This window comes from Cyrtonyx montezumae, unplaced genomic scaffold (assembly GCF_038088225.1).
Source record: "Cyrtonyx montezumae isolate F1298 unplaced genomic scaffold, pur_monq_1.0 scaffold_4, whole genome shotgun sequence".
NCBI lineage: Eukaryota > Metazoa > Chordata > Aves > Galliformes > Odontophoridae > Cyrtonyx > Cyrtonyx montezumae.
The window spans coordinates 11,859,757-11,875,897 of NW_027072045.1; the positions used below are offsets into that span (position 1 = coordinate 11,859,757).

General features: G+C 44.3%; 1 protein-coding gene across 3 annotated transcripts in view; it reads right to left on the minus strand.

The window, feature by feature from the left end:
• SUFU (SUFU negative regulator of hedgehog signaling) overlaps positions 1-16,141 on the minus strand; it is an 85,581-nt gene that overhangs the window by 68,309 nt on the left and 1,131 nt on the right. For all 3 annotated transcript variants that reach the window (XM_065747034.1, XM_065747033.1, XM_065747032.1), the window contains exon 2: positions 12,533-12,667. In XM_065747034.1, the coding sequence (XP_065603106.1) occupies positions 12,533-12,667 (135 nt within the window). The remainder of the gene's footprint in view (positions 1-12,532; positions 12,668-16,141) is intronic.

The window sequence follows — 16,141 nt, forward strand, 5'->3', positions numbered from 1 at the left end:
CCCATAGCACTGCGAGAACAGAGCAACCATCCCAGGGGTCTCCTATCAGTAAGGATATTACCATTAGCAACAGGGAGCTACATAACAAGTGAGCTGACCTGTCAAGACTTCACAGGTTTTCTCTAAGAAAAGAGGCCACTTCTCTTCCCCAGCTCACATCTGCCTGTGAACAGCATCACAAAGGGCAATCTCCTGCCTGAAACCAAGGGGAGCCCTGGAGCAACATCTCATCTCCAGGGCAGAACATTGGGCACTGGATGCTGTGCCACAGATGAGTCTGCTCAGATTCAGCCTCCTGAATTCAGGTTCCAGGCACTTGCACCCTATCCCATCACTACAAGCAAAATCATTTGCAGATTCCAGAAGTTAAGGGACAAAGAAATGACTCTCCCAGTACCCCCACCATTTTGCCTAACAGGAAATGGTTGTTTTTAGTGCAGCTGTCAAACCATATAGAAGTTTCATTTGAGAGCCTTGGCAGTACGCACAGCAGCCCCCCAACATGAAAGGCTTAAAAAGCACCCGGAAGAGTTTCAGCCCCAACACACCTGCTTATTCACATACTCTCATGGATTGTCTTCTAGCATCGAAGAAAGCTTCAGTTTTGAAGAAAAACATAAAAGCATCAGACAAATGCAGGGATGGTTATCTAGCCATCAGATGGTTATCTCTTCAGAGAGCTCAGCAGGAAATTCCACGAGTTCTCACTGCCCTGAACCTGCACGGAGTGCCTTACTGGACTCTTTTCTACCTTGCTGTAAGAGAATGCTTTCCATAGAAAAAGGGAAAATATGAATGCAAAAAGAACATATGCTCAAAGGCTTCTTTTAATGTAAAATCAAGTAAGCAACACATGACTCAAGACATCCAGCTACAGCAGAGCCATTGCTTGGAGATGGCTTTCACTGTATGTTGCATCAAATCTATTTGCCATCAGTTAAATGGCAACTTGTTCTAGAAACAACAACTGCAGTTGTTTTTAGAAAATCATTCTGACATCTAAACCCAAACAGATGCAGCTCTTTGCAAGCAGGTCTTCCAGCTTTCTGAAATACCCATGTAGGAGCCACTTACACCTATCCAAGTATATATTTTCTGAGGGAAATTTGTGAATTGCTTTGCAGCTGGCGAGGATGAAAACAGAGCTGTGGTTCATTGATCTACCACTCGGCAGTGACACAATGGAAAATACGATAGCCATCAAACCCAGGAGCTGTGAGGCTGTGGAAGCCACCTCTCTTAACCAGAAGCTATCAAAGGGCTCTTACAGCCCAAGTATCCTGCAAAGCATTACAGCCAAGGACGCAGGTAGGAACTTTCATTACTGGCACCATGTCCAAAAAAACCAACAGGACCCCCAGTTGATAATTCACACACAAGCTAACCTCGTTGTGACAGAAGTGGCTGCTGCTTTCAGCTCCTGCCCACCCACATATGAACCAGCTCCAGAACCAGGCTGTCTCCAGCCCAGCACGTTACAATAAACCACCATCAGTTTTCAGGTCACTTCAATGTGCTCAGCTGGAAATGAAGGCAATTTAAGGGGTAGCTTCTTGAGGTTTGGCTGTCCCTGCCATGAAAGTAGTGGTATCTGGAAGAAGGACAGGATTCTGCTTCACTGCTAGAGTTAATCCCTTTGAGCTCCAGGGGCTTGGAAGCATTATCCTCTCATTCTGGAGAGTGCCAGCACACAGCCGTACGTGCACAAACAGTATGCACGTAGATTAAGGGCAGAAGGCTGTAACGCCTCTGTCAGTGCCAAAGAGATCTGCTCCGTTATTAGCACTGAATAAGGAACTGTAGAATACTTTTACAGACCCGAAACAGCATCTGGGTGATCTAAGTATGAATCCCTCCTCTAGAACCTGTCACCCTCCACCAGTTACTCTGAGTTCCTTCAGAATTTAATTCTCAGATGTAAAGCAACACTGTTCCCCACTTAAGATGGTAACGTGACACACCAATGATATAGTAACTGCTCGTATATTCTGGCTATAAAGGTCACAAAAGCTGGGAAATTAACTCCATATTCTACACAGCATGAACAAATACTGAAAGTTGGAAATGACTAAAACACCAAAATATGAAACAGGAGGCTGCAAGGAATACATCACCCTTTACCCCAGAAAAAAGATGTCTACGTGAGGGCAGTTTTCTTTTTATTTTCTGTACTGCAGTGCAAACATGTTGCCACAGCAGTTGGCAATGGTTTGACCAGCCATCACCAAACTGATAAGACCAAATCATTTCACCCTTGTTTCCCAAAATATGAATTAAAATAGATACATATCTATATGAAATCAAGTGATTAGAGGGTTGGATAGAATAACTAGAATAATCAAGTGCCTCAAAAACTTAACCTAATGGCTCAGCTCTGAGAGGACGTAAGCAAAAAGCAAGCTGCAGTCAGTACAGCCAGGGAAGGACAGTACTGCTGTGCACATACAGCTGGGAAAAGGGCACCCTCGCAGTGTCTGCTGGCTCCTTTCTAGCTCCTACGGTGGAAAGTTCTCCAGCTGCTGGGAGGAATTTATTCGCATAACAAAGGAGGCTTTCAAAAGCAGTATAGGGGGTGGAAAGAGAAAAACCCAATGCTAGAAGCTGCACTGGCAGTTACAGCTAGTTTGTTGTCTGTCACACTGCTTAGAAATCTCAGGCTCCAACAGGTAGAGCACAAACACCACAGCATCTCCCATTACTTTGACACTGGTTTACAAGCATAGGTAAAAAGAAGAACATAGGAAATAACCTCATCAGAGCCTTCAGCACATTTAAGGATTCCTGCACAATTAAGTTCTTGTCAATGCAATAAATGAGCTTAAGGCACAAAAAGTATTCAGGAGCTCAGAGGAGCTTGAAGGCCAAATTTCAACTGGAGTTAAGACAGCTGTGTAACCTACTGGATCTGGGACCCAATCCTTCATGCTTTATTTCATTAGCTGCAGAAATCAAGACACTTCCTTACTCACTGAGGTGCTATCTAGCCTTAGATCTAGTCTAAGTCTTCACTACAAAGAGCGCATTAAAAAAAACAACATACTAATGAGCACCATCAGAAGTCTCAACCAACATAACAGTAGGGAAACAGCCCTGGGAAACAAGCCCTAATACCAAACAACAACAACAAAGACAGTTGCAAGGAAAAGTCCACTGTATTATTATTATTTTTATCTCCATTAAGAGTTAAGCTTCTCCTGAAAGACCACCATTCTTTTGACTGTTTAGAAACTTCCAGAGGCACACATTGAAGGCTGATTTTTTTTATTTTTACAAATAAACACCTGACTTGCAAAAATACATGTACTCTACCTACTGCAAGATTAAAAACAAAACAAACACAAGAGGATAAAACAAATCTCGGTCTCTTTAGAATAAGAAAGGGAGGAAAAAAACACTTCCCCTCCTCATTTCACAGTGGGTCCAGGATTACACCTAAAAAGTAAACTATTTCACCTCTCAGTCAAACCAGCAATGGAAACTGTGCACTGGATCAGTTTCTCTTACGAACAGGAGTGAAGCTGGGAGAGAGATGTTAACTTACCACATGTTTCAGTACCACTCAGGTTTCAGCATGAGAAGCACAAGCATTCCTCATGCTCCTGCTCAATTTCCAAGGAACAACTTACTCAGTAAAACAAAGTTCAGCATCCAACTCATCACAGCAGTTCTGTTACCAAAAATCCCCATTCATCTCTGAAAACAAACTTCCTTGCTTTTCTGCTAATGTTACTCTTCTGGGTAAAAAAAGAATTCAAGGCCCAGAGACACATTATTTTTCGTGTAATAACACTATACATATGGATTCAACTTAGCTAGGAAATGTCAACTTAAGGCTTGTCTTCATGAGGAAATTTACTGTAACCAGTCTACCAGTATAATTATATTGCTGTAGTTCTACTGGTAAAATTCCCCCGTTGAGCCTTATTCATAACAACAGCAGCCTTTATGGTTTATTTTCATCAACTATGCCAAAAAAGGCCCCTGCTCCAGAAAGGCCATGACAATCCACAGGGGAGGCAGAGGAAGGAGCCACACCAGTAGAAAGAATAACAGCATAGGAATGGCAGAATATTGCTTTGCAGTAATGAATCATCTGCTACAAAAAATAAAATGCTGTAAGAAAACTATACTGTATGCTGGGTATCGTTGCAGGTTTATGCTGTGTTTTTTCAGTTGGTTATGCTGCTCTGCACCAGTCCCCATTGTGCATCCCCTCACCCTGTGCTCTCCTGTGCTGCTGAAGCTCTTTACTGGTCCCCTGCAGAGCGATGCTGCCTGACAGCTGCCCCCACGCCCTTAGTCTGGGCACTGCCCTCCAAAACAAGAGAGTGACAATGTCCAGCCCTGCTGGTTTACAGTTTGTATCTTCAGAGACGTGTAAAAGCTGAAAAGTCAACAGCTCCCTTTGCAACAGGGACTTTAAAACAATTGCCCTTCGCTGTGGCAGTGCAAGAATGCCAAGAGAGAGAAAACAATGAGCCATCTGTGCATCTTTTCCTCTTCCCCTTGTTTCTGCCCTCTGGGTTTAAATCAGAGCTCCCTAAGAATGGTTGAGTCTCCCTTCACCACCTCCCACCCCGGTTAGTTACGTCCTGAAAAAATAGTTTCCAGTTGTGTTTTGTGTGTGTGTGTGCTTTTTGTTCTTAAAGAGCCCTAGCAGAATCCCTCTTTAAACCTCAGCCCCTTTGTCAGGTGGCGACCCATCTACCCAAACAGCTTTGTCCCCTGATCTCAAATGCCTCCCCCAAGGCACCCAGCCCTTGTTCACCATCCCTGGAGGCAGCGTGGCACTCAGGAGCCCCGGCCACCCTTTTGTCCAGGAAGGGGAATGCCATGTGAATGGAGACCACCAAAGATTTACAGCCCGCTTTTGTTAGCTTGGTGTCACTGCCTATTGGGGCTCGATTAAAAATTGAGATGACAGTAGAAAAGCAGATGCATTTAGTAACTACTGTTCAGCTTAGGGGAGATAAATGCTGACAGACCAAATTTTAAAATAAATCTGGTAATTGAACTGTCCCATCAAAATGCACCCAGAGTATCCTAGCACTGTGCTAGTTAGCAAAGCATATTCCCAAAGTGGAGTCTGCACTGAAAAAAACAGGGGATTAGGTCTGAATAACAGCATTCAGATGCAGCTCTTCAAACAACCATTTTGTTGGTATCATTATTCCAGAAAGCAAGAGGATGAAAAAAGAAGAAAGTCAAATTCCCTTTGATCTCACAGCTGGAGTGGCCACACATCTTACAAAATGCTTTTACCTTCACATCCCACAGAGAAAAAACAACCCTACATTTTAATTACTGATTTTTAGAACATCCTAAAACAATCCTTATCATATTAAACAATCACACACAGGAAGACCCAGGCTTGATCCTCAGTCGCTCCCTTTCCCAGCAGGCCAAGCGTCCGAGCCCTGCTGGCATGCTCAGCACTAACCCAGCTGTGAGATGAGAGCAAGGAGTTGGCTGGGGCCAGCTCTCCTCCCAAATATGAGACCATAAATGCAGTTGTGCCGACAGAAAAGAGTCAGGCTGTTTGAGCACTGTGCCCCATCTCTGCATGGCAGCAGGGGCCCAGCTTACCAGGATGCACACGCAAGATGCGCTACTGAACAGGAAACCAGGCTTCAGCAATGCTCAGCCATAACCTTACATCCAACCTTTTTTTTTTTATTGAAAACAGTCCTCCTTGTAAATTCAACTACTTTGCTGTAAATGTTAAACAAATTTCCTTCAATGCTTCAAAAAACTATTTCCAAACCTAGCACAGTTCAAGCATGCTCTGGTCCCACGAGCTCCACATGCAGAAACACAGCAGCACAAAGCAGACCTCTCTCTGTAGGTGGCCTGCATCTTCCACATTATTAACAGCACTAACTACCTCCAGCAAACGGCATTTGGAAGCCAAGTACACTCCGCCTGGGACGAGAGAAAGACAGGTTTCCCCATGGTGACCACTGCTTCAAGGGAGGTCTGCCTCCAGCAGACAAACAACTCCTCACCCCACTGCACTGCCTCCATCAGAGGGACACGGTCAATGGGATGTGTGGACAGGCATGACTCTTGGTTTCACTGGTTTTGGCATAGGAGATGTGGAGTTGAATCTTTCACAATCACACTCGTGCATTTTTAAAATGCCTCCCAGTTTTTCAACACATAAGTCACACTCAAAGCTCTTCAAAGGAAGAGGTGTCCCAGTACCACCAGCTCTCCACACATTTGGCAGAAACGAAGAGCTGGATAGAAAAATGGACCTACAGGTCCATCAGTGGAATCACAGCTATGCTCCTCATCACAGAATGCACAAAGGTGAGAGCTGTTACAAGCACTTCAGAATTCAGGAAAAACCTCAGACAAGTTCATCTCTTTGTAGGCATGTAAAAAAACCCAAGCACAATATAAATTCAGCAGAATACAGATCTTATTGTCCCCTGCAGCACAAATAGCTCATTTAAACTCTGATGGCATCTTATATAAGCTATTACTAAAATGGAATATTTTTTTTCTGGTCACAGAACTCTGCAATTCTGTGCTTTCTCCCTTCTTACTCTGCTATGAGGCTTCCCCTCTCCTCTGTCTCAGAGAGAAAACTAACCAGAAAAGCAAGCATTACATTTGGGGTCAGTCTCTGTTAGACAAAAAGAATCAGGAGGAAAAGGAACATTGAGAGCTCAGTGCCTATTCTTGTGTAATGCTATAATGGGGTAGAAAGTACCACAATAATAGTGCAGTGGCAAAGTCTTTGACTATAGCAAATGAGAATGAGCCCAAATGCAGCAGCCATAGAAACGAAGGAAAGGAGCTGCTTACCTTTGGAGGGTCCAATATAGGCAGGGATTTCCAGCAAGAGATGCCCTCACCTACTGCCAACCCTTAAGGGAGGTTTGGGAATGGGTGGATCCTGACTCCACCCCTTTCCATCACTCAGGTACACTGCATGCACCTGAGCTCCCCTGGGTTGGCCCTGCATTCCCACCACGGTGCTCAATCAGTGCTTCAGGCCTTGATTCAGTATTTCCAATACACCTGGGTTTTCCCCCCTTCGCCTTCCCAACCTTCAGTTGGGGGCAGAGGCTCTATTTCCAGTAACAGTACACAGAAAGCCCTCAATTTGAAGATCTGTCCCCAAAACTCAACCTCACATCCTTGTTCTAAATGCTGAAGTGAAACCAAGCAGTCAGTCTTTACTCAGCAGGTGTCATTTTTCTTCAGAACTAACAGCCTAGAGAAGTAAGGTGAGGATGAGGACTGAGGGCTTGCACCTCTCTGCTATTCTTTCAGAACAAGTCCTCAGGTTCTTCTACGTGAAAGCATGCACATTTAAAAGAAACTGGATGACATGAAAGAAAACTTTGGGCTTCTAAGTTTTCCTGGAATTTTACTCAGCTCCCAGAGTGATCCAATCTTCCATTTCTCCTCTTAGATATGCCATATTCTACAAGAGTTGTTTCAAAACGTTCTCTGAAATATCGATCCACAACAACCACCACTATCCACCTTTAATTCATTGCCTTCTGAGAGGTCCTTTGTTTTCGTGAAAACGCAATAAAATAAAGAAGGGCAGAGTTATCTCCACCATTTAAAAAATAAAGTTCACTGTCACCCTGGACTTGGGTGTAATATTTCAGAGGTGCTTTGGGCACGTGGTTTATAAAGACCCATTAAATACCAAAATTTAAGGCTACAGGCTGGCAAGCTGGGGCCAGCAAGCTTTTTAATTTATGAAAGACTACAGAACTAAGAGGCCACTAAAGTGACAGCTGTCAGCACCACTCCATCCTGTATTCATGCAGGCTCAAAAGGGAAGCCAGCATGCACTCAAAAGAAAGAGAGCACTTGTTCCAACTTTCAGGCTATTTTCTAAATACTCTTTTCAAACTCTTTTCATACTCGGAAAAAGCCTTCCAGAAAACATCCACCCCTCTGCAAGCCTCACATTTGTTACCTGATCCAGTTTTGCACTCCTTTTTCTTCCTCCCAGCTCTAACAAGCATCCTTGCCCCCTAACAAGTTAAGGTCATTCAGAGGATCTATACAAGCCAGCAGAACACAAGCTGGATGGGAGATCATGAAAGGCTGATACTTACCCTTACCTTTAATAGGGAGGCACCACCCACAGAGACAACACATTCTCCCCGGCATGCACCGCTCCTTCCTGATCCCAACGGGAAGTAGCGTAAATCAAAAGGGCCACAGCATGCTGGAACCCGTTGTCTCGGCGGGTGGTACCACGCATCTGCATCAGAGACGAAGGCGGCTGTAATCTTTCTGGCTTTATGCAAATGGGATGCTGCACTTAGCCTCCTGGCAAGCTGCCAGGAAAAAAAAACAAAAAACAAAAAACCACGTTGTCAGTATGATGTTTGTGTAGATCAGGAAACCCAACTACTGGGATTTACACAAAAGGCTAAACATCAAAACACAGCTGGCATGTGTCTTCCCAGGATGTGGGAAGGCCGCAAGTACAAATCTTATCTCATAACCTAGCCACAATTTCAGTTTTGCTTTCTGTTGTGGCTCTGAATGGCAACCTTGCAATTTTAATACAAATAAGATTATTCAAGGTTTTCAGAAATCATATCACATCGTGATTCTAACATCCCACTCACTTTAAAAATTGTTACCAAGAAGAGCGAGTACTTGTGGAACTAAAGGAACAGTCAACTGGAGATCCAACCTTGGCCTGTGAAATAGACAGAAGGCAGACTGGTAAAAAAAAAACCCAAAGCTTTTGTGGTCCCCAGGATGCAGTGATAGCCCCTGACAGCACATCCAGGGATCAGAGCACATCATAGCACCACAGCAGCCAAAGCTGGAGATGCTACGGACAGAGCCTGAATCCAGTTCCAATTACTGAAGCCAATATCCTCTGGTGCCTGTTCTCCACACAGCCAGAAGTCACTGCCAGGACTGGAAGCTGCAGAAAGCACCAAGTGCCCAATGCAGAGGGTCACATCCCCTGCTGCTAGCTCTGCTGCAGGGCAATATCTGCCAGCCAGGATGCAAAGGGAGCAGGACCAGGTCCATCTGCCATAGCTGTGTGTTCATACCTTGCCGACTCACTGGTCACTGCAGTGAAGAACAGCCAGAAAAAAGCAAAAGATCTACTTTAACCCTGCTGATTGATCTTAAAGTAGATAGAAGAATTAAAAAAAAAAAAAGAAAGAAACAACTTAGAAAAACATCCCAGATGGATTTCTGCTGCCACTCAAGTTGTGCAGCATGCTCGACTGGACAGACTTATTGCCATGCAAGCAGCTTGGCATGAAATCCCACAGAAAGGCCTGCAGCTCCCCAGTGCTGTCATGATGTCATGATTTAGGATTTTTTGAGCAATCAGCTCAGCACAGCTGGTGTCATGGTTGCCATTATACCATGAATCACTGAGTGTTTCTAAATGAAAAAGGTTTCCCCACTTGAAATTTGTAGATTTCTTCCATGCTATTCTGTGGACTCTTAAGAACAGGCCATAGCTCTGTAAGCAGAGCATAGCTGATATTTAAGCAGAGCAGGAAATAGTGCTGTTTTAACTGAAAATAAATCTGTCAACAAGGAGGCACAGGGAGAGCTCCACTTCAGACTTTTCAGGTTCTTATTAAAAAATATAAATTAAAGTCAACATTTTCATGTTACACGGTACATCTGTTTGCTATTTCATTATAAATAAAAATATACGGGCCTCCAACTCAGTCCCAGTTCACTCAAAATAATCATCAGAAAGTTGTTCTCATTTAACACTCATTGTAATTGGTTTAAATCATCCTGTATTGCCAGAAGAAGTCCACAAGAAATAAGCCATATGTTATCCAAAGTCAAGCAGGAGATGAACAAGGCACTTGGCAGTGTGCTATCTGTCCCATTCTGAAGGATGAAAGGCTGCAAGGTTATGAAAACATGTCTCTGTTGCCACAGTCCTTCTATCTGTCAGAAGCAGGTCCAGCTCTGCACTCTTTGCAGAGTTGGAAAGCAAATAAAAAGCCACAAACCAACAGCTATCTCCAGTGGCCAGTGCAGCTGAACAGAGTTCAGTGTCCCACCAGCTTTAAAGGAAATCTTCCAGAAACTTAGATGTGCCTGTCACCCTGCTCTGCTGCCAACCATCCTGTAGGAAGCTCTTACCTGAGACAGAACTCCAAAGTCCATGGAGCAACACAGGCAATTACCCATGGAATGAAACATGGGCTTCAGTACGTTCCCTTCTGCAAAATGAGAGCTTTCTAAGCACACACAAAAACCACCACCATCCTGTAAGCACGCATGCAGAGCCAGCCTGGTGGCATGCAGTCCATGTGGCAGCTGTGTTTTGAGAGTAGGTGACAAAAGTGACTGCTGCTGGGAACAAGAACTACTGGTGGGTGCTGAGCTCCATTTGTCCACCTTCAGTGCTCACCTACCAGCTAGTAATTTCAGGCTCAGTGTTCAAGAGACATGAAAGTTTTGACAGCTTTACCATCATTGGGTAGTAAGACTATTTGTAACAAAGGCAGAGGCAATCTTCCTGACAGCACATTAAGTTTTCTAGCCCTGAGAGTGAGGCTAAACTAAAGGTGACAAACTGCAGCCAGCTGAAACCTCACAGGACAACTGACACAGGGACGCCTTGCTCCAGCCCACAGAGAGAATGGAAATACATACATGTACAGAGGGCACAGAAATCACTGTCAGAGACTAGTGGCTCTGTGCTTAACATGTTCCTGCCAAAGCAGGGGGGAAAGTAGTGCAGCTCAAGCTCACCGCTGGCACACAGCATCATACTCATGTCCAGAATTCTTTTTAATTCCTGGACACTGCAACCATCACAAGGCATCTTCAATCATCTCAGTCTGAATTTCCAGATCAAGTTATATGACAGCATGAAGAGCTTGGAAGTCTCATTCCACTAAGTTTTTCAAGGTTGTGACATGCCTGTGTAACACTTTCACTCCCAAGCTCTCCAGATCAGAACAAGAAGTCTAGCAGAGAGCATCCTGGGACTGAGAAACCAAAGCATGTGCCACAAGAGGCTATGTCCCTACCTAACTTGCTTCCTCATTCCTAAAAACACATTAAGTCATTCCACACTCTTCATGCCGTCAGCTGAGACTCCCATGGCCCATTGCTGCTCTCTCTGCAAACCATCAGGAACAGGTTCAATCAGAGAGAATAGTCTCACCATGAGAAATCTTCCGTCTGACAAGCCATCAAAAAGAGGAAGTCAGCACAGCACTTACACCCTCCAAAATTAACTTCCAGTAGAATGAGGCTGGAAAACACAGGTTGCCTAATCTTAGCAACCTCACAATTTCAGTGGTAAAGGTGAAGTCTCATGATTTGAGAACAAAGGCATCATATGAAAGCCTGCATGTCCATGGCTACATCCCTCATGAAAGCAAGGGAAGGAAGCCTTCAATTTCATTTCTTTCATTTGCACTACCCTTTCTCCACCCCAGCAAATAATGAATGGAGTTGTTGCCAGGTTTTTTGGATAAAATGCCCCAGGAAGGTCTCAGTGACACTAAGCTTCTATGTAAACTCCGGTCTTAAAAGCCTTGATTTCTGAAAAGCAGATCCGTATCCACAAACAGGAGAAACCACCTTGAGGACACAGGTACAGTTACACAACTGCACGACTTCTGCTGCTGCAATAGAAGCACCTAGGTAAAACAAAACAAAACCTGCTGGCTGAAACTTAACTAAAATGAACAGAAGAGAAAAAGCTTGGATGAACAAATCTGAACTTTGTTGCACCATTCATGGTGGATATTTAGCCTGCAAGTGCAGAACAGCACAAGACAATTTAACTAAACAGAAATGGAAGAAGGTTTATTCTGTTACTATCTGGCTTAAGAGTCTCAGGACTATGAAAGTGTGGTGACTACTGCTCACTTTACCTGGAGTTAAGAAGCAAAGTCAGCGAAAGAAAGACAAGAGTAAGGTTAGATCACGTTGACTGCCTGGCCTAGCACAAAACACCTGGTAAAGACTGTTCATATCAGCAGGCTAAGATAACGATTTGATTATACTTCTCTGACAATACAGTCACACTTCATACAGAAGCCACTGTGGGTGGCAGTTCTCTTGCTAACAGTAACTGTGCTGTGCCAGCAATAGGAAAAAATGCCCTGACAGCACTTTTGCAGAGTAAGTCATTTAACATGCACAGGAAGGGATCAGAATTTAAGCACATAAACATAGGAGATTACCAAGAGTGGAAAAACACAAGACATTCAGTTTAAGGGAAAAAAAATAAGCCTCCCTATGAGTTAAAAAAAAAACAACAACACAACAAAACACCACCACAAACTTGCAGAAAACACTCAACTTTTTAACACTAACAAGGATATATATTGCATGCAAAGTCCAAGGAGGGGAACACAGCAACTCTTCTACATCCAAGAACAGGCATACGTCACCCCTTAGCAAGACCATGGCCTACAGTCTTCTCAGCTGAAAAACAGCTGTTCAAATAATACAGACAGGACATGGTTTTACCCACATTCCCCAAATGTGACAGAACTCAGCTCAGCAACAGAACTCAGATAATACTTACTCATGTACTCTGTTGTCTCCATACAAGTCACTTAACCCAAAACTGACATAGTGCCAGTGCTCAGGAACATTCAGCGCTGGGTTTCCTATGTTTCTGTACATGCTAACATAGTCCAGAGGATCAGGTCCTCCCAACCTGCATTAAAATCAAAAAGATTCTCAGGTAAATCGGTTTATTCGTTACAAAGGAGAAGTCTGTGTAGATTCTACAAGAGACCTGCTATAAATCATAGCTAATGACAAAAGTAAGATTTACATGGTCAGATTACTCCTAAACAACAACAAAAAACTTGAAGAGAAAGGTTGGGTTAAGTCCAGAAAGCTCCATGCACAGGAAGGCAAAGTGCATGTGTGCAACATACTACAATATTTTTAACATTAAAGCATGAAAACCTCTGGAAAACCCTATTAAAACTTCCTCAAAACAATCACAGAATTATACCAGTAAAAGAGCAATAGCTGCATCTACACTGAAGGATCTTAATTCAGGCCAGAGGCACGTACCTCACTGAAAAACAAAACCCCATTCCTCAATGCAAAATCTGAAGCGTCTAAGTTTTGAAGAAAAAAATCCACAGCTCTGAACCTAGACAACAGTTAAAACAGCAGAGAAAACACTGATGCAGAGTCAGCACCTGCACCTGTAAAATGCATGAGCTGCGTTCATCAAGGAGCTAAAGGTGAGTGCAGCCTCTGCTTCAGCACAAGGCTGATGCCCCAGCCACCAGCAGAGCCAGGCTGCCACCTGCTACCAGGGACACAGGGACGTGGTGGCCACGTTGGCAGAGCCCAGTGCTCAGCTTGCTACATGCCCCACAACCATGGAATGTGAGAGAAATGTAACTGCCTCCTGCATCCAAATCTTTCACCCTTCTCGAGTAAAACACTCCCAACTGCTCAAAATGAGAAAATCTAAATTAAGAGCACTTCCTTCATTCAAACTACCTGTTAGCTTAATTACCATCAACTGCAGCACCTGCTCTGATCCCAACACTGCCATTTGCAGGTTTCAGAGCACACCTATACTTCCCTCTCTTGCCCTCGAGATTTGCAAATCATTCTGTGTGCCAGGACTGCTGCACTAAAGGTATACAAACACCTCAATTTTGTGCCATGATTGAGGTACTGTTGCCTTATATCAAACAGCAGCAGACCTGGGGAGAAATAGTCATAGCATCCAGCCTGCTTGCAGCAAACTCTTCCATGGTCCTGGAGCGTATGTCCACAACTGGGCCCTAGAGTCATCAAACAGCAAAGCACTAATTGCAGATCTCCTGCTTTTGGCCAGAAGGGACACAGCAGCACGACAGCCCCCCACAATTTACTTCCTTGCAAGTGACACCAGGCTAGCTCTGGCATACTGGGACCAGCCAGTGGTGCTGTCAAGAGAAGCGTGGACTGGAGAAGCAAGCATCCTGCCCAGAGGAATACGATTAGGCCCAATTCCAGCCTGGACACAGAAACACAGCCACTGTACCCATAGAACATGGCATATGGGGTAAATCTTCACAGATACACCTCAGAGCCCCTGTGCCCCATGAAGTGCCAACGGGGTCCAGGCCATCTTCTTAGCCCAGTGTTTGTAAGGAAACTTATCTGGGAAACTGCAAGTGTTGTGTTTACCCTGTGCCTAGTTCTAAAACCTTGTTCTCAAGCTGGGAAGAAGTGCATGGCCCCATTCTTCTGAGGGAAATGAGCAACACAAGCATGCAGATCCCTTGAGGAGAGTCCCACACAAGTGTTCAGATAAAGCTACCTGAGTGAAAGTCTTTAGAGCAAGAGTGCTCCATACCACAATCAGCAGATTGCAAGACACAAGCAAGTCCTCAGAGCTGACACATAGCATTCCCAAACAAAAGGAAAACATCTCTGCCTGCTAAGCAACAAGCACTCCCCCCCCCACAAAACCTGTTCCTAAATTGGGTTTAATAACACCTTAGATGTTAAATGAGTCAGATGGGAGCCGACAAAAGAGTTCTGACACTGACAGCACACTGGGCAAACCCTTAAACCACCCTTTCATGGCACAGCACAGGTACAATCACAGAAGCACCCTGTTCTGGCTTCAGGCAGCCCCCTCCCCACAGTACAGCCAGGATCTCAATCCTGGCAGAAGAACCCCACGAGGGCTGCAGCACATTACCCCATTTTGGGGCAGGTTTCACTGCTGCACCAACAACTCCTGCCCCTGTAAGTCTTGCCGCCCACAGTGCTCACCTCACATCACATCTACATATCAGTAAGTGGGTTCACACAAAGAGCTGGAAGCGTTGGAGGAATTTATTAAAGAGAGCCCAACTTCAAAGCTGCAGGTAGGGTACAAATTTGTTGCATTCACTATTCATTGTGCTCATTCAGGAGACAGAAGGGCAGCCTCAGGGGAAAAGTGGTATTTGCATCTGCATGCAGAGCTTTCTCTGGATGCTGTTAGGAGTTGCTGAAGTGTTTGTCCAGGGAGAAATCCATATTGGGCAGAGGAAACAGTTTAATAAGAGAAAAATAAGGAAAATTTCCAGTCCATTTCCCCTGAACACTTTGCAGGGGGCATTTGTGGTAAATGAATAAAGACAGGAGCTCTTCCAAGAAGTTTCAATGGCAATCAGGAATTTTCTCCCAGTACCTGAAAAATCATGTTAAAAAAAAAAAAAGCTAGTCCCATGAAAAATTCCACACAACTAAGCCCCCTCATTCAATGGGTGTGTGATCTTGAAGATTCTCTAGCTGTACAAAGGAAGGATCTGCTCTGCATGTCAAGAACACATCAGCTACCTGAACAAAAATAAGTGCTGCTAACAATAGAGAAACCAATAGCTGTAATTATAAAGCTGATTAGTATTACAGTATTTATCTCAAGGCACAGAACTTTGCTCAGCAAGTTCTTTTGATCTAGACCAGCCCATAGCTTCCAGCTCAGGCAGAAGAGACCAAGTGGCAGCAGAAGCCCTTCTCTCCCAGGCTATGTGAGCGTCAGACTCCAGGTTCTGCCCCCTGGGCTGGGTCACTCCTTACCACAGACCTGCATCTCTCTGCCTCACACTAATCTGACATTACTCTGGTCAGTACTGCCCCAAGACATTGGCAGAAAAGTAAGCACTGACTCCCAAATCATGGTGGTTAGAAATTCACCAAGCTTCTCACAGGTGTAAAAAACTTATCAGACCCTCACTGCAGTGCTGCAGCACTGACCAACGTAGATCAGTAACAAATCAGCTCAGCCCACCCTGCTAGTTTAAGCGATTAACCAAAAATGCTCTAAGCAATATGGACTAAGATATATTTCTTGCTTGAAGCTCATTAAAGAGCATTTCTTCAAAAAACAACAGCAACAATGTGGCTGACAGAGCAGAGCACCGGAAGGATACTACTCTGTTGCTAAGGACTCAGCCAAGTAGACACACAGGTTAAAACAAACTGTAAGTACAAGTTGAGCTTTTACTAATGTTTTTCACAGTGCTGGACTGGAAACCAGTCAACGCCAAGTTCACCAGACACAGACACTCAGAGATCACCTCATCACGTTCCTCTGATCCAGAAGAGAGAGCTAAGCAGCAGAAAGAGGATAAAATCAAAAGGAACAACTTCCCACAGGGCTAGATACTAGACACTTATC